The sequence below is a fragment of the Typopeltis vanoorti genome, chromosome 10, assembly GCF_054136105.1.
Source record: "Typopeltis vanoorti isolate ZY-2024b chromosome 10, IOZ_Tvanoo_1.0, whole genome shotgun sequence".
Lineage (NCBI taxonomy): Eukaryota > Metazoa > Arthropoda > Arachnida > Uropygi > Thelyphonidae > Typopeltis > Typopeltis vanoorti.
Genome location: NC_143558.1, coordinates 135,305,078 through 135,324,032, shown reverse-complemented (window position 1 = coordinate 135,324,032; position 18,955 = coordinate 135,305,078). Strand labels below are relative to the sequence as shown.

Genomic DNA, 18,955 nt, shown 5'->3' with positions numbered 1-18,955 from the left:
TTTTTTTGCAAAATCAAAATCAACTTAATAAAAAAAAAACAATAATAAAAATTAGGGAACGTATGATCCGGTTTGTATGATCACACATACAAACCGGATGTGCTAATAATTAGTTATCTGAAAAACAAATTGTCGTGATATTTAATCTTTTAGTATTGCAAATCAACCAATGAATGATCTTAATAAATGAAATTAGTTGGGATTAAAAACAAACTGAAGTCTTTGTTTTTATGAATCAAACAGAATAACGTCAAACTTTATTGAAAATTTATTAATATAAATAACACGCACATTCAAATTATTTAATTTCGTTATAGATTAATATTTGCGAAACATTTCACAGCTGAATTCAGTTCTCAAAAACATTTTTAAACAAATTGCACTTCACCTATTTTTAAAAAAGTTCAAGTTTTACTCATAGTTGGGGCTTCATTTAAACGTGTTTTAATGAAGCTCGAAATCAACTCCGTAGGTCGGTTTATCCATTCCCGTCTAGTCTTCTCATCTGTGGTTACTTGGTCACCTTTAAGACGGTCCAACAATGTCACACATACTACAGCAGCTGAAAAAAAAAAAAATGAAAAAAAAATCCGTAGGTTGCATGTAGACTGTTTTATTGATGATATTTATGAATCAGATGTTTCTGAGAATATTTTCCCCATTCATTCAGAAATCATGTTTCCCATGAAATAAATAGGTCATGTGAAACATTTTTTCCTGAATGAATGATTAAAATTAAAGTTTTTGTTAACGTGCGAAGTTGATCCGCACTTGTAGTGTCACCCAACAACTCGCTTAACGTTTTGTTATAATGAAAATAAAACCGTGCGACAATGTAAGTCAGGTACGGAATTCGATCTGTAAAATCAAGACGTTTACTTTGTTTCTCCACTAATAAATGCAATGAGATTCCTTCCCCGAATAAAAAAAAAAAAAGAAAAAAAAAGCAACGTACTCTGAAAGGCCCTTCAAGCCAGGAAACAGTACTCGACTGATCCGATATATGATATGAAAGACGTGACATAAGGAAAGTCAACGAACAGCTGGCTCATTTCCTTGATTTTTAGCAGCACCATTTCCACAGATTGAGTAAACCAATTATTCAAGAAAAAAATTAATAGTAATGAGGGAGAAAAAATCAATTAACCTTTATGAGAATCTCATCGGCAAAAGTTTGTAAATGTTTTTTTGGGTTGCATATTCATGTTTATCTAACCCTTAGGCTAAGGGTAAAATAATCGGGAAACTTTGCTCAAAACAGAGCAGTTTATCTAACCCATAAAGTTCACAACTGTTAATGAACGCCTCAGTTCCTCGAAGAGGCATTACGAATCGCTAAAGCTGGCAAGCGGTTATCTAATCCTTATCCGGTAATGATAATTCGGAAACCGTACTCTGAAGATCAAATACAGTACTTTTCAAGCCACTTCAAGCAAGTCTTGTTTCGCACTAAGTGCTGCAGTAGGGTTTTAACCGACCATTGGTTGGGCAGCAGAGATGCTAGCCACTTGGTCAACCACGCCGGCAATGAGAAACCTTATGACCACTGTATGAGACCAGTGACTTACCTTCCGTTGAAAAGCAGTTATAAAAGTTACTCGTATCTTAGACATGATTCTAACCTGATTTTTCAGATAAAGGTAACTTTCGCGTCATCAGCTTGCAACAGTGCCACGCGATGAAAGGAAATGCGTGGGTTCAAGAACGAGACATTTTGTCGCATAGGATAGCGAAATGTCGCGTAAAAAGAAGATAGCCATTAGGAATGTCAATACCTTTCACGAGTGTAATCCTTAAGCAGTCGCTTTACTTACCACAAAGGTCATGATGAATCGCATTAGAAATTCAATCGTGCTCAAATTCAGTCCAGCGCAGAGGCTGATTCAGCGTTCCCACCAACACCACGCACAAACCAGAAGTCCACTAGGAACCGAAGAAAATTAGAGAATATTGGTCTTAATAATTTTGATAGATATTTCTACCGAACTTGATAATGTCATTCCATACTTAAGTCTGAAATGACAGTATCAAGTTTCTAAGAGAGGTTGAAATATTTTAATCGTATTCGATTAATAGAAGATTGCATAAAGTATTTTGACAATGATGTCTTCCCTTAACTTAAATTTCTCGCGTCAAAAATTGATGAATACGAAAGGAAGCATTCTCGAGAAAAGCATTAAAAACTGGGTAAAGCAATTGAAGAAGACTGGTGGTCATCATCTTTGCACCTGTGGAAGCCATATAAAGGCCACCGAAGTATATTGTCAGAAGGCAGAATTTAAGGGTCTCACCTTGATAAAAGACACGGTCTTATACCAGATTCCATTATGAAAATACATCATGGTGATTCATTTTTCAAATGTTTTTTTTTTTTTTTACTAGGAAATAGTAATAAATTATTTCATACAATACAATATTAGCTATGGTTTCTCAGAATTCTATAATATTCAGAACACTATTATAGAGCAAATAATCAAAATACGGTGAGTAATAATGAATGATAATTATAAATAAATAATATTAACTTAAGTCTCTGTTATGAAAAACTCTTGCTGAATAAAACCAAAGTCACTATTACAATAAAATTATTTTAGGGCTTACAGATTTCTTCTCAAGATGAGTCGTGGAACTTGGTATAGTTGTAATCATTTTAAGGTTAATTTGTCACGTTTATTCATTGTTCATTTTCTATGCTTAACATTTAACGAGATCCTATAAAGTATCATTATTAAATACAACTTAAAACCAAAATGTTGTTCAATATGAGAGAGTAAAACTTCACAGAGCGGAGATGGATGAAACATCGAACTTTAAATGTTTACCCAAACTTAGCAAAAACAATCGCCAAGTATCTGTGTGCTTTCCTTAGTTCTTTTGTTAACTAGTTAGATACTAGAATAGAGCAACTAGTAAAGACAATAATGAAGACTGTTTAGTTCAAAGACAGCGGAATATTTTGTGCGTAGAAGTGGCAAAAATTACGTTGGGTTGACATGCCGATGGTTTTGCCGAATTTGTGTACAAGCATAGTTTGACTGCTGCGACTGCAGTTCCCCCCCCCCAGCTAAAGTGAGAAAATATGCAAAATACTCTCTCAACGCTCCTCCCTTCGACAAACATTCACTGTGTGTAAAGCATGCTTAACAATGCTTCCTCGCAGGGGTGACTTCTCAATTGAAGTGGTGTAATTGTTTGAAGAAAAAATGTTTCTTCAGCTTCACTTACATGTGGTGCTTCTCAAAAATCCGTAAAACACTTTCTGGACTATTTAGACAAGATTTAGTTAGTGCATATAGCAATAGGATATCAAGAATTAAGGGGAAATCATAATACATGCATACAGTTTGATTTTAAATATATCTTAGCTGAAGGTGATGCGAAAGCAGTCTTTTGGATTCAAAAATTCAAGTAAAGCATGTGTATCTGAAAAAATACTTTCCATGAACAGATAATATCGGGTTGTTAGTATTTCTTTTACTCTTAACAACAGGCAATTCTCCTCTTAAAAGAAAAAGTACAAATTTAGCTTAAAATTTTAGTGTGCTTCTCAACAAACAACTCGTAATTTTACAAATTTAATTCGTAAAAAAAATCGCATATTATGCAATAACTACAAAATTAGTATTGAATAATAAGTTAACTAGAGACAGCATTCACAGTTGAATTACACAAATTGTCGCTTGCATTTAGAGAGTAATAAAGAGTTTGCAATCATCAGATTTCATATATCCAAAGATTGGATTTAATCGGGAAAGATTGGCTACTAGGAAGGGAGTTAACATTACCTGTCAATGTTAGTGACTGTGTCTGCTTAGGGGATGGTGAGTTTGCTTTTATGGAGATAATTCGTCTTCGCTATTTATATGACTTTTGTTCGTAAACATCATTTCGAGGGATAAACAGACCCGAGGTATGTTATCTGGTGTCCGAAAAATCCGAGATATGCACTCTGAAAAATCCATCAATTATTCCTAAAATAATTTTAAATTATCCAACACAGCGAATCAATAAATTGCATTTACAAATAATGGTTCAGTTTGTGCGCTTTGCAGTATGAGACGTTTAATAGCCATTTTTAATTTTGCCGAGACAGCTAGAAGTATGTGTGCAATACTTGAAAACTCCCTACCACTTTAAGTAATGAGAGAATTTCTGACTATGATTCTCACCTGGCAAGAGAACCCATATCCACATCGGTGTGTGACTAAACGTGTTTTGAATTTTAGCTTTTGTCCTGTAAGAGCGAAAATCTTTCGATTTCCTGAAAGTCAACTGCAGTTTATATGGATTACACTCATAAAGAGCAATGTGTACGTCTCGTTATCCAACTGCAATATATACAATATTTTCACTCTAAGAAGAAAAGTAACACACTACAGGGCGTGGGGGGGGGGGGGGTAAAGTAAACTTGAATATTCCCAAATACTTTTCTTGCTTGTATAAATGAAAATCGAGAATATTTTAATAATATTACGTTTTGTTGGGTGTTCACATAGAGGTTCGATAAGTGTGTGCATGAAGGATGGACGGGAGTTCTGAAATTAACTTCAAAATACAACAAATCGCGTCAAATATTCAGCGGCTATTATTTTATTTAATTTCCTAAAGTAAGATTACTGAGAACACTGGTTATTATAGTTAAGTTATTATCATAAGACGAGTTAATGAATTTCGTATCGGCTTTTACTTACCGCTGATTCCCGCATGGTAACAGAGAGCACCAAAAGCCAGAGATTCCATCTCGATATTTAAAATTCCGGCATTATGAAGACGATGCAAATAATCTATATGCTCTTCACGTGTATAGTGACAGAACGCTCCATCTAACCGACCTTGACCTGAAAGATATTGTTAATGTGATGCATATCAAGAGGTTTCGTTATCATTGTACTAAATCTGATCTTTTTTTCTCTCTCGTGTGTGTGTATATATATATATATTCAAAAAGCTTTAATGACTGTTACCGAGAGATAAAAAAACGAGATGGTATATTTAAAAAGATACTACTAGTTAACAAGTTTCTCTCTTATTGTTGCCTTACAGATGAGGAAAATATCATCAATATAGCGATACCAGAATTTTGGTTTAAGGTGGAAGGAGTTAATAGCTTTTTCTTCAAAATCGTTGAGAAATATATCTGAGAGAATCGGAGAGAGCGGGCTGCCCATGGCCAGACCTGAGTTTTGTAAGTAGATCTTATTGTCATATTTGAAGTATCTAGACTTTATGCAATGGAAGAGTAGAGCAATAAACAGTTTTTCTCTCCTATAAAACTGAATCTTTTATCGGAACGCATTTGTGATACCAAACATTGTCTTTCCGCTTATTTCTATAGGAAGACCTATCATGAAACACGTTTATCTCATTCTCTAGACAGTTCATCTTGGAACAATTTGAAAGAAATTAGCACTCTTAAATCTTCTAAAATACAGAATTTAAATAAAATCAACCTGATTAGAAAATACGATTCTCTTAAATATATACAAGATAGCAAAACTTCTCATTTTGACTCTACCTATTTAAAAAAAAGTTGTTATCAATAAGTCTTCCCATGAACTATCTTTGGCAGAAGAAAGCAAACCTGCTAAAGGTCTCAACTTTGTCACTGCTCCTACATCCATTCCTAAAGAACATCTCTTAACAAAGATAGAAAAGGCAGCTTCTTTATTACCTAACAAAGAAGCTAACCTCCTCCGTATGGAAACCATTTTCACCATAAATAAAGCTAGACCTCCACCAGACAACATTTCTTACTCTGAAAGAGCAGTTATTAAGTCCTTAAAAGATAATAATAACATCGTTATTCTTCCGGCTGACAAAGGGAATGCGACTGTCATCTTAGAAAAGTCTGATTACCATAATAAAATCTTGGAACTTTTAAACAGTGATACTTACTCAGAAATTAATAGTGACCCTACGATTGAACTACACAATAGAACTAATAATTTATTAAAAACCACCTTGGAGAATGTTTCTTTGTAACTTTGGAGTTACAAAGAAACATTCGTCTTTCCCTTAGGTCACTCCATCCCTTGATCCCTCGACTGTATGGTCTCCCCAAGATTCACAAAACAAACTGCCCACTCAGACCTATAGTTGAGGGCGTACACTCTCCTACCTATAACCTCCCCAAATATCTCCCAAGTTTTCTAAGAAATCTTTCTGGAATTTCCTCTTCACATATTAAAACTCTGCAGATTTTGTTTCTAAACAAGGATATTGTTTCTAAAATCAAGGATATCAAACTTAAAAAAACAGATTAATGGCCAGTTTCGATATTATTTCTCTCTTTACAAATATACTTGCTCAAGAAGTCCTCGATCTTCTCAAGAACAAATTATCAAAAAATCTCTTTGCTATTCTCTCCCATTGCATAAAGTCTGGATACTTCAAATATGACAATAAGATCTACTTACAAACAGATCTACTTACAACTCAGGTCTGGCCATGGGCAATCCGCTCTCTCCGATTCTCGCAGATATATTTTTCAACGATTTTGAAGAAAAAGCTATTAACTCCTTCCACCTTAAATCAAAATTCTGGTATCGCTATATTGATGATATTTTCCTCATCTGGGAAGATGGTGTCAACAACCTCAATTTATTTTTAGACCACCTAAACAAGTGTCATGAAAAAATCTCTTTTACCTCCGAACTAGAATCCGATGACTGCCTCCAGACTAGACCTGAAACTTACCAGATACTCAGTTTTTTCACTTGTAATTCCGAACCGAGCCAGTCTTTTCTTAGTGGACAGGTATATGAATAGCTAACTGAAGAAGAAGACATATGCACATATATACATATTTATAAAAAAAACAAAAAAACTGGCTTTATTGAGATCTCTAACTTAGGTGATATAAACTCATCATTTGTTACTTCACGAATTCACGAAAGCTGTTTTTAAGGAGACAGACGGAAGAATAAAACCCCTAATAGTAGAAACTGGTCATGTCCAGGACGTTTCCTTTTTCAAAAGGAAACCTGCCCATTCTTGTCAAAGAATTATTCCCTCTTTCAGTGTTTTCGGAAGTAACTCTAGTGCTGGTCTCAAAAGTCTTTTTTGTGTTGTTGTTGTTTAAAATGAGCTCAAAATCGGGGAAAAGAATGTTCCAAGAAGAAAAGTGTCATTCATAGTTATCTTTAGCAAAGGAACATAATTAAAAATGCAAAACTGTAGAAGTGCACATTATGCCGGAAAAGGGGTGACTGCTAAATTTCCAGCGGTAAGTTGTGGATACGTTTCTTTTCTTTCCTGTTACTTTATTAATGACTTTATTATTTATTATTTTTTCCATCTAGTACAGCTTATTTACCCGTTTTGTTTTAGATACAAACGAAACTTCTTGTTGGTTTTTACCAATAATGAGAAAATGGAAATAGTACAGCTATTTCACCACATGAGCAAAGGTTACTAGGGATTCACCCGGTCCAAAGAAGTAGAAAACAGTCCGTTAAGATTCTGGGAAGATATTGATTGGTACCATCCATTGCTTTGATATCGTTCTCGTTTTTTGGGATAGGCGCGTATCTTATCTAATGCAATGATGTCACGTAGAGAAGTGCCTTTTGTTTCAGTTCTGTGCGTATATTGTAGCTCAGTGACCAGCCACTTGCTTAACCAGGCTTAGCATTGAACTTATCACAACGGTAAATGTTGCTATGCAAACAACAAACCATTGCATTCTTAACAAAGGAACCGGTAAAAATGATACAAGTATATAATTTTAGACTAGAAAACAAACACAGTGAAAATCTCTCAAGTTGATAGCATTAATGAATTATGGCGGTGCTACAAGCTACTATATTTTCCTCTTCATACATGTAAGCATTCAAATAAGTTACTGTAAACTCACCTTCGTAAAAATCATCCGCACACATGGTTTTTCCCACATAAAAACTAAAGTTTGGATTGTACTTCTCATCAGCCACAGATTTCAATTCTTGTACCAACTCAGAATCAAAAAATGCAGGACGATGAACTGCTTTTCCTAAAATAACCTTGTAAAAAATTCGAAATTATGAAATCATATGTTACTACAGTAATATTAAGCATAATAAGCGCTTAAATATATTTGATTAATTTATACAGATAAATAGATATTACAAAAAAAAACTAATCCCCCACACACACAGAACATAGTATTTTCCCAACAATCTTGCACAAATGGCTTATATGCCTCAGAATGCCAAATAGCTGGAACCACTCTAAACACGTTTGATTCTTTCTTCAATAGTAATCCCCCTATATATACTGTATATTCCATGTTTCGATATCCGCCTACCATCATTCTCTAGAATGATGGACACATCTAATGCAATCGTTGTGATTTCTATTTGTCCCTTTGTCGGTTGGATTGTTTGTTTTTCATGATAAAAACTGCACACCACTAAAAGAATTCTTATAAATATAGAAATTTTTTTCTCCACTGGCTTTAAATTCTCGGTCCTTTGTTCAAGCCCTAATTCTCAACAAAGGAATTAATTCTGCACAAAATAAGAAATGGGCAAATCTTAATCTTTCATGAAAATCATAACGGGAGATCGATCCCTGAGTGTAATTATGAAAGGTATTGTACCTGCGTATTGCTAAATGGCTCATAAATCAGGAAAATTCAAGTTTTGTCATCCTTAATTCGAAATCATTGAAGTTGTTTCGAGTGAATAATCCACATAATAGGATATTCTTTCAGATTCAAAATTTTTTGCCATAGCCAAAAAATAACACGTTCTCAATTACTGGAAATAGTTCAGTTCGACTTTAAACAACCCAAAACTGCATCTAAATAGTCCAAACAGCAGGATAATAGATAGCAATTGCACCAGGATGTTCCCTGTAAATGATTGTTCACTACTCATATGTTACTTTTTATATCAGCTGGGAAAACGATTCAAACATTAAAATTATGAACTATCACAATATTTCATTAATCTTAAGGATTTCTTATTAAATGTGAGTTCCCTGTGCAGTCTTATGGCACAATATTTTTTTTTTTTTGCCTGTAATGAAGCTCGCAACATGTTTGTAGGGAATCGTTATAATTTCTCGGTATAAAGCATGCCATGAAATGAATTGTTAGCTGAGTTGTGTATTCGTTCATTTCATGAATTGTGAGTGAACACACAAAATCCAGGCCAATGACTTCTAGGCGGAGCAACATTTCCCGACCAGATAATATTTTTGGACATTCCCACCAACAAAATATTGTAAATGCTGTAAACTTGCATATCAGGTTGGCTAACGTTTAGAATAACAAAGAACCCTGCTGTACAGACGAATCTGCTGTCTTTATAAGCCATTTCATACCTCTCATATACAGGGCGCTTTTCCACCAGGGACTGCAAGTCTTAAAATCTTCCCACTGTGACAGTGAGATAAAAACTGTCAAGTTATTGATATTTTAATTTAAATCAATCTGCCATAAAGATTTATTCAATCAGTAGAAATGAATGAAAATATCCTAAGTTGATTAGTTATCCAGAAGCTGGGAAAGCTGTTCTATTTGCAATGTAGCTGTAAACTTTTAAAGCACGAGTTGAGTTTCATATTTACTTAGGAAAGGTCAGTAAATAAACATTGATTTAGCAAATAAACATTGATAGTAATTGATTAATTACAACTATCAATTAAAATTGTTTTTTCAGTGTCAAATTCCCTTTAACACCCAAAATGCATACGTATCTACTTACTGATTTCATATATGGATGGAACTGGCCGTCTACTGCCTGACTAGTTATTACTACGCTTCCTGGTTCAATACCTATGAATGAAATAAATATTATTAAACATTAGTAAAAGTCTTCATCAGACCATTGTATATGCAAAACACCAAGAGAAAAGCATAGGCATCCTACTGAAACACCGTAACATTAAATATATTAAACATGTGCTTAACCAGTCATCAAGGCTTGCCGGTTTTTATCATCGATACCAGTATTGTTCATTCTAAATGATATACCATCTCATTAAGAAATAGTACGGAGTTTAGAATGGACATACAACTAAAAAAGCTAAATCTCAGATATCAAATGTTTTTCTCTGTTTTCCTAAGTAGGTCTCAGCAAATGCTGTAAATGAAATATACTTCTGAAAATTTGGAACACATCCGCCGAAATGCATTTTCATTGTATGAAGGTTATTGTAATATATCTTATTGAAACGTTTTGAAACTCAGGGGCTACCCTGAGTGTGTCTTCAAAATTCGAGTCATACCGGCCTACCAGTCCGGAAATCGGGGGGGGGGGGCTAGGCGCCAGAGGGACGTAGCCCCCTTCCCTAGTATATAATACAATTCCGCTAAGTAATGATTCTGGGATAATGTTAGCCATAGGTAATGTTTTAGATTTTGGGCAATAGAGAAAGTAGAATTCATACTATGTTAGTGAGACAGCCTACAATAAAAAGAAGTGGAAAGAGGAAGCAGTAAACAAATACAGAGGACACATTATTACAAATTATTACAAATTCTATTAAGAAGAACATGGAGTATTACTGTGACAACAAGAAGATAATGACACAAGTAGGGATAAGGAAGCGTAGTTGTATTAAACAGACCACATTTGCATCACCCTCTCTTCGTTTGGTCTCAATTATTAGGGTGACAATTATGAAGCGGTGGGGAAATGAACAGAAGGAAGAATATGATAATCAGACTCCTGCAAGATTATATCCCCCTAACACATTAGTACAGTGGGTGAGCTAAAGGTTTGATAATCCAAAGACCCTGCGCTAGAGACCGACGTGGAACTGTTTCAAACCACAAGCAATTCTACTGTTCCATGCCACAATAGAATTACAACCCGAAGAAACTGATAGATCGGAAAGCAGATATACTTTTCAATGGGCAAACAGTCCAGCAATATATGTTGTATTTCACGACAAGCAGTTGAAGAGAAAGAGTTTTGAACTCAGAAAATCTGCAAACATATCCTAGTAACTAGAATTGCTATTTTATGTTAATATTTGCGTGGCTGCATGCATGCTTGTGCGAGTGCCCATCCTGACAGCATGTTCTCTCTCTCTCTCTCTCTGTAAATATATCTTACCATGGCTAAACACAAGTGAATTCGACTCCAATAACTTTCTTGTGAGGAAATAATTATATTAAAATCACTTAAAATCAGTGGCACGAAGCGACACGTTTTTATGATTGTGTTATTCGGAGACACAATGCCGATAATGTGAGCTAATTAAATAAGAAGTTAATGCATATAGCAAATTTCCTGCAAATATGTGAAATAGTTTCCGTCCAAATTTTCGGGAGATTACGTAAAGGCAGGCAGGTAATAAAAAGCAAATACATATGCAGCTCAAACCAATGATCCTCGGGGAATATGAAATTAGGAATAAATAAAATAACAAAAAAAAAAGGTTTTAGGAAAACTTTATTTTAATTATTTTTTTTTTGATTTCTGATATCCATATAACTCATTCAATAGCTAAAAATTAAGGTCATACACATTTCACACGATAAAAATCAAACACCAGCTAAGATACACGGCATCCTAGTATTGTTTCGATTCTGCATAAATCTCCTTTTTAAATAAAATTTTGTTCATGTTTGAGATGACACTTCAACTGCTGTTTTTTCTTGTTTTTTTAGCCACTTTTTGTGCCATCTTTCTAGAATTTGAAACATTATGAGATTTCAGATTCCATCCAATGTGTATTCTATTTCACTACTTAGATCCTCCTTATTAAAATCTATCTTTTTCTACAGTAAATAATTCTTTAGTTTCAGTCAACATTTCATGTGTGTGTGTGTGTGTGTGTGTGTGTGTGTATGTCACTAGTACACACATGCATTTGCCTTCGAAAAAGTATCATGTAACTTATATTTTTTTTTTACTACCAAGAAACTCGCAAACATCTGGATTCAACAGAACCTTTCTAAGAACTTTTCAATTAAATGTGAGTTATCCAGTCGCATATGAAGGATTAATTTCTCCCAGAAACTCTTGTTTTCCATCTGAAAAACAGACAAACCGCCTAGAGAACCTACGCAATTAATAGAAATAATGCAATGGTCTCATAGTGTTACTTCCTCCGGTCGTCATTACAAACAACAATTTCCAAGTGACCTGTACTTTCCTTATACTTTCAAGCAATAAAAACTAAACTTTGCAGCGCCGCTCCTCAACTGATTTCACTACCACTCCTCAACTGATTTCGTTACAACTTCTCAAATGGTTTCATTACCACTCCTCAGTCCGGTTATGAAACTTTGTAAATACAGTGTTTCAAAACTAAATGGCACTTTATATGACATGCTTGCTTTGTGTTTTTATTGCGTAGCTTTTTATTAGGGTGACAAATAAGGAAATGACACACACACGCACGCACGCACGCACACACACACGCACGCACGCACGCACGCACACACACACGCACACACACAACACACACACACACACACCGCCTGGAAACATTCACTAAAATCAAAGAAAAATCGACAAAAGCTAAATAGTGTTCAACGCCTTATATCCATGCATATAATTAAAGGATACTGGACAATATCTGTGGAGGCAGCGGCAGCTTGCGTTATTTCAGTTCTAACTCCGATCTGCCTGAAAATACAAGAATTATCTTTAAGTCACTTCCGGAAGGTATAACGAAAATTCTAATTGATCCACATTGCTACGAACGTTCGCTTCACTACAGTAAGTGGCCTCACCCAGCAAAGAAAACAAATATTAAGGAAAAGGAAAGCTCTGAAAATTACGAATTTCATATATACACTGACGGAAGCAAAACTGGAGGGAATGTCGCATGTACAGGCAGTCCATTATAAAAGAACGCTGCTCTCGACTGCATCCTCTCTGTTGCAACAACCAAGCAGAACAACTTGCTATAGTTCATTCACTTATATATCTCCAGGAATTAGAAGTCAACACCTCTCATCAAAAGACAGCAACAATTTATAGTGACAGTAGAAGCACTATGGACGGCATAAAAAACCAGAACAACCATATAGCGTTAATAGAACAGGCAAGAAAGCTGATTTGGAATCTCACTCTATCGGGATGGGAAATCAAGTTCTGCTGGATGAACGCACATACTGCAGTTGCAGGAAACGAAAGAACGGATCAGTTGGCTAAAGAAGCGGCTAGAAATGAACAGCTAGAAACAAGTTACCAAAATTACTCGAAATCTGCTAAAAAAACACTTGCAGAAGAAAGAAGCCTAGACTTGTGGGAAGAAGAATGGAAAACATCAAAAAACGGATCATCAAGAAAAGAATTCTTTCCTAGCATCAGAAGTAGACTCCGCCATTTCTTCAGGTTTAACCACGCTACTACCGGGGACATGGAAAACTAAGACACTACTTACACAGATTCCATATCCTGGAATGAATCACCGTCATGTATTTGTAGTTCACAACTTATTTTACGATTGCCAGCTACTGGACTCCATACGGATGGCCCTAATGCAACACGTCATTACTTCTGGAGACAAGTGGCCAGTGTAAAAACAGAGACTTATCGAAAAGTATTACTCAGAACTAATTAAATTTGTCAATAAGATCAACTACCAGTTGTTATAAAGTAACATAAATTATTGATATTGTATGAATTATATAGTGTAAATATATGTATATATAAAAATAAAAATATAAATATGGATATAAAAGTCGGAATATATATATATATATATAAATGTAAATATTAATATTAATAGAAAATTGGGAATGTAAATATGAATACTGATACAAAATTAGAAATGTAAATGTTAATCAGTACTTGGAAGCTACATGTAATATTTGCATTGTATGCAATGGAGCATGTAGGAATAAATTACCTCCTGGTAGGGTTACTATTAGGAGGAAAATGCAAAAAGAAACACACACACAGCTCCTTCGATATTCATTTCACAATGTTGATAATATGCCTGTACTTTAAATCAACCCTCTCACAACTGAATCAAGCTGCCATTTCCTTTTCCAATTGCTAAATTTTTTAAATCACTCTTATTTTTATATCAGTATTTTTTCGGGGGGGGGGCTGAGTATCGACACCTTTACTATCAATGATATATGGATGCGGTAGATTTAGAAATTTGTAATATTCAGTAAAGTTTTTACACCTTTACCTTTAACGAACTTCGCATTTTCACTACGTCTATCGTTAGGATAATTGATTATAATATATACTCTTTTTCATATTTTATTGTAAATGATGTCTACTAATGACAGAATACACCGATACATAACGATTGTTAAGTACCGGTGAAAAAAACCCTGCCACCCAAATAGTAAAATATAGAAATGGAAAAATATAACACTAGTGAAACTCCATAATACCTATTCCTCCTGAGGTGTCGCACGATTGGCAAACGCGGGACAGAGGACACAATTAACAAACATAATAACTTGGTCGTAGTAACATTAGATCCTCCCTCGGTATAGACGAATTCCTTTGGTCGGAAAGACCTCGGTTCAACTCCCGTCTATGACGCGAGGAACCTTTATCTATTCTCTTTCGACTAAAGGTGAGTTAGCCGGTCTCATTTGGAGATACGGAGGTAGAAGTTTTTTTTCACTCGGAAACTCGTGTTTTTCGTCCCTCGGAAAAGGCAACCAGCCCCGTGAACACACACACACACACTGATTTACTGTTAGAAAATATATATACATAAGCCTTCATTAAAAGGGCTCAACCCATCTCCCCAGAGGGAAGGGGGAGAAAGAGGAGAAACCCCATACAAATAAATAAATAAAACGTAGCATTAGTTGCTTAGGCAGTAATGCAACTTTTGTTTGGTTGGTTGCTTAGGCAGTAAGCAACCAACCAAACAAAATATATAAATATATAAACAAAATATATAAATATATAAAAAATATATAGAAATGCCACTGTTTATTTATTTCTTTATTGGATTCATGGAGACATTATGGAGAAGTGATGTTTTGGAGATTAGGAAAGTGAAGTAAATAAAAGAAATAGAGGTTTTATTTTAAAATCTGAAAATAAAGTCAACTCTCTTTATCAATAAAACTACTCTTACGTGTGCTCATATACTTGTCCAATTAAGTGATTATTGGTTGAAGTTGAAAAATGAAAAATAATTCTAGTTTTGGTCTATACAGCAGCGGTTCCTGATTATGAAAAATATATAACAAATACAAAAAAAAAAGATATAACATAGATAAAATGAAAAAAATATGAACCACGAAAAGAATGACGTATTAAAATATTAATATCTTTCTGTACTTCAAGGATCTATTACAAATAAATACAGAACTTCAGTCTATAAAAACTGCAAACGAGGCTTTAAACAAAAACAATGTTAATATCAAAACTGTTTTACTATTTCGGATTATAAATACGACAGTATGCGAAATCTTACCTATTCCTCCCGAGGTGCCGACACGAAAAAACGAAACATTTTTGCATTTAGCATGGTAGAGTAGTTTGAACAATTCATGCAATAGGATGGAAATGGAAGGAACACCCATTCCATGCTGGTAAGACAAATAAAATAAAATAATATATATACAGTAATGATATTTCTGGAAATCATTCAGCTTGGTATCACTAGTTTCAAGAAGTGATAATAAATACAAAAAAAAGCATAAACATAATTGAAAATAGGCATAAATTAATAATGTTTTATGCAGGTATAATGCGTATAATGTATAATTATAGGCATTACAGCTTACGCATCGTACTCATTACACAATAATTACTCATAGGGTTTTGCCAATGAAAATGTGATAAGTACAGCACTAAATTAGGATAAAACAAAACAGATTATACAAGCAAAATATTGGCCGTTGACACCACTGTCACCCTATGCAATTCTACCTATGCAGCTTGTAATTCTAGCGTTTCACCGTAACTATCCCCAGTTGTCAGCGTTCCTTCCATTATTTTCTCATTAGTTCAGGTTTCTAAGCATACTTATTTTTTTAAATTTACAATTTAAAAAAATATAATTTACGATTTAATATTTGTTTTATTTTACGGAAATTCACATATTCTCTTGTCTTTCTGATTCACATTTCTATCACGAGCGATCAGAGTTTTCAGATATGTAAACCGGTCTACTCGTTCTATTCTGATGGACTTCTAAAAAGTTATGTTCAAGTTTTTATTCATCCCTTTTGCGATTGTCCTCATTTTTGCTTTCTAAGTAGCTGTTTTTAGATTGAAGAATCGAACCATATACTTCAAATCGCTCATCCAAGAGCAGTGTTATTTTTCGATAAATTCCTATATATAGAGGAGTGAAAAGTAGAGTAGTATGGCTTTATTCTGCTTTTTACCCACCATGACATAATGTGCGAGGTGTTGTAACGACGGCTGTGATGTCGTACAAATGTTTATATAACCGTTTATATGCGTATACCAATTTTACAGGAAGTCAGTAATTATTCTGTCCGAATACTTTTCTAAGAGAAAGAGAGAATAACTGGCGATACCGGGACTTGTTTTATCTACATGAAAGCATAGACGATTAGAGAATGAAAGGAGAAACGAAAAATAGTGCCAGAACTATGTCATAAGCCATTGCTTTTCCAGATCTTAACTGTTCACAGTAAAAAATGAAACCTTTCCTTTGTATACTTATTTTAAATGATGACGTATTCTGTATATCTGAAAACTAATTGCGATATAGAATTGGACTCTTTGGATTAACGAAAAAGAGAATTTCAAATGCTATGTATTATGCACCCAAATATATATATCATTTGAAATAGGAATTTGTTGTATGGCCTAAGAAATGGCTGAGAAAGTTTTAAACTTCTGTCACCTAATTCAGTACTAGGAACAAACTACAACGTTTACTACACTGGTGATTGCAGCGCTGATCACTGATGAACTAGTAAAAAAAAAAAAATAAATAAAGTTGATTCAAAGGCTTCCAGCATCACTGTGTAGAGCATGCGTTTTTATGAACACGAATTAATCGTTTTTCATAGTTGATTATTTATCCGAAAGAATAAAAAATTTCCAAACTAATGAAGTAGGTCCAAAGATATTACGGATTTGCACACAGTGATAATAAATCACTCTTACGTTCAATTCCTTCAGGAATTTATTCTGATATAGATACAGATATTCATTCTTGTACGATGCAAACCGAATTTGGTACACTTCTCCTTTCCACATAGTCCTGAAGTGGCACCAAGACATTTTTGCCATAAAAGAAATCGGTGTCAAGTTTTTAATCAAGAAACAGCAGCGTGTTGCACATTACCATCAGTTGCAATCGCTGCGCCAACAATTGAAATTTCGTCTGAGTAGCGAGGGAACTTTATAAGAGCGCATTCACCTGAAGGTGAATTACCCAGTCTCGTATACAGATGACAATGTTTCTCACCCTGGAAAATAGGAGAAACCTGACTAAGAATGCACCTAATTAAATGACATAATGAACTGGCCTTTAACTGCTTTGGTGATAAACCAAATTAAACTAAAGTCGATCAGATGCTCCTTCAATGATCTAAAAGATGGAGAGCATTGAGAGTAAAATCAGGATGCCCATCCAAAGCTTTGGATGGGCATCCTCGGTACCAAAGCAATCTACGGATTGCTTTGGTACCGAGTACACACATAAACATTTCTCCAGTCATAAAGCCGATCATAAATGATGATGTGCACACAATGCAGTTAGATATTAAATTCTTCGGCGGTTTCACTCCGTTGAATGCGCTTTCTCGAACGGAGGCAGCTGCTCGACAAATTCACAGGCAACCTAACATGTGTCTGACAGCGCGTATCCTGGCATTATCCTGCAGTCAGCAAAAGCATTATACCTGTTTCCTCTGAATCTTTGTCGGTGAAGTACTCGTAAAGAATTATTATATGTACCTCAATGTATTGACTATTTCCAGTCGTCCTACATCTTGCAATACATGGTGTACACAGGCCCACATCATGTTATTTCATTATAATATTAGCAAATAGTTGATTCAAATGCTCTCTTCATCTATTTAAACTCCCCCTCCCCCGAGAGAGAAATTTTTTTGAAATACCCTGTTAATATTATGACTCCAGATTTCACTTTGTATAAGCAAGGAATAGAAGTTTGTGTGCGTCAAGTATCTACTTCATATTGAAACCATTTAACTTCATTTAAGTTTGTGTGCGTCAAGTAGCTACTTCATATTGAAACCATTTAACTTCACTGTAATTTTTTCATAGGAGACCAAATATAATACTGCTTTTTCAAGCCACTTTAGGTCTATAATAAGTGGGTGCATCACTGTGAGTGATTAAAATAATTTTAAAATATTCTTAAACATCCATACCACAGTAGATGTAACCTAACAGCTACAAGTGTGACAGTGGAGACGTAGCAACATCACCAAGCAGACTGTTATTGGTTTGCCTAGATGTGCTATAACACAAAATCCACATCGTGGAACATGCATATTGCCCTGAATTATGAAGTTACAGACATCATAGACTGGTTTCGACCTTTACTAGTTCTGATTAGTGACAAGCCACATTCAGAGATACCGGCGATAGTTGTAAAGACATTTCATAGAAAAACGTACATCATTTATTTACTAGAGTAAACTATATGAAACAAGAATATAAATCCTTGATTATTCTTGAGAAATATTTATATGATTGGATTTATATTTTGAGAAAAACTCGATACACACTGAAAAATGTTGCATAAGTGAGTTTTGGGGAAAATTACGTTTTGCATGCTCCTAATTTAATAACAACACAGCTTATGAATCTGTTTAAAAGTGATGCAGATAGTTAAGAGAAAAACATTCAAATTCGAATATTCTTTTATTCGAGAGCCTCCACTTGCCACTTAAATAATCATTTGATTAAATTTAGTACTTATTTGAAGTAAATGGATTTTAATGAAAATGTTCACTTGATTTTGCATGGAATATACATTTTGAATAAATTTAATTTTTATGTGACTTCCTCCCACAAAATATCGGAAACTTATAGTACATTAATACCGTGGGTGGGTGAGGATTTTTTCT

At 34.5% G+C, this 18,955-nt stretch overlaps 1 protein-coding gene across 3 annotated transcripts in view; it reads right to left on the bottom strand.

Annotated features, from left to right (window-relative positions):
* Positions 1-253: 253 nt before the first annotated feature.
* Positions 254-18,955, bottom strand: part of LOC150102822 (uridine phosphorylase 1-like) — a 36,911-nt gene continuing 18,209 nt past the window's right edge. For all 3 annotated transcript variants that reach the window (XM_090398676.1, XM_090398678.1, XM_090398677.1), the window contains 5 exons: positions 15,346-15,460; positions 9,690-9,760; positions 7,856-8,000; positions 4,692-4,838; positions 254-562 (listed from right to left, as the gene is read on the bottom strand). In XM_090398676.1, coding sequence (XP_090254802.1) covers positions 405-562; positions 4,692-4,838; positions 7,856-8,000; positions 9,690-9,760; positions 15,346-15,460 — 636 coding nt within the window. In that variant the 3' untranslated portion in view covers positions 254-404. The remainder of the gene's footprint in view (positions 563-4,691; positions 4,839-7,855; positions 8,001-9,689; positions 9,761-15,345; positions 15,461-18,955) is intronic.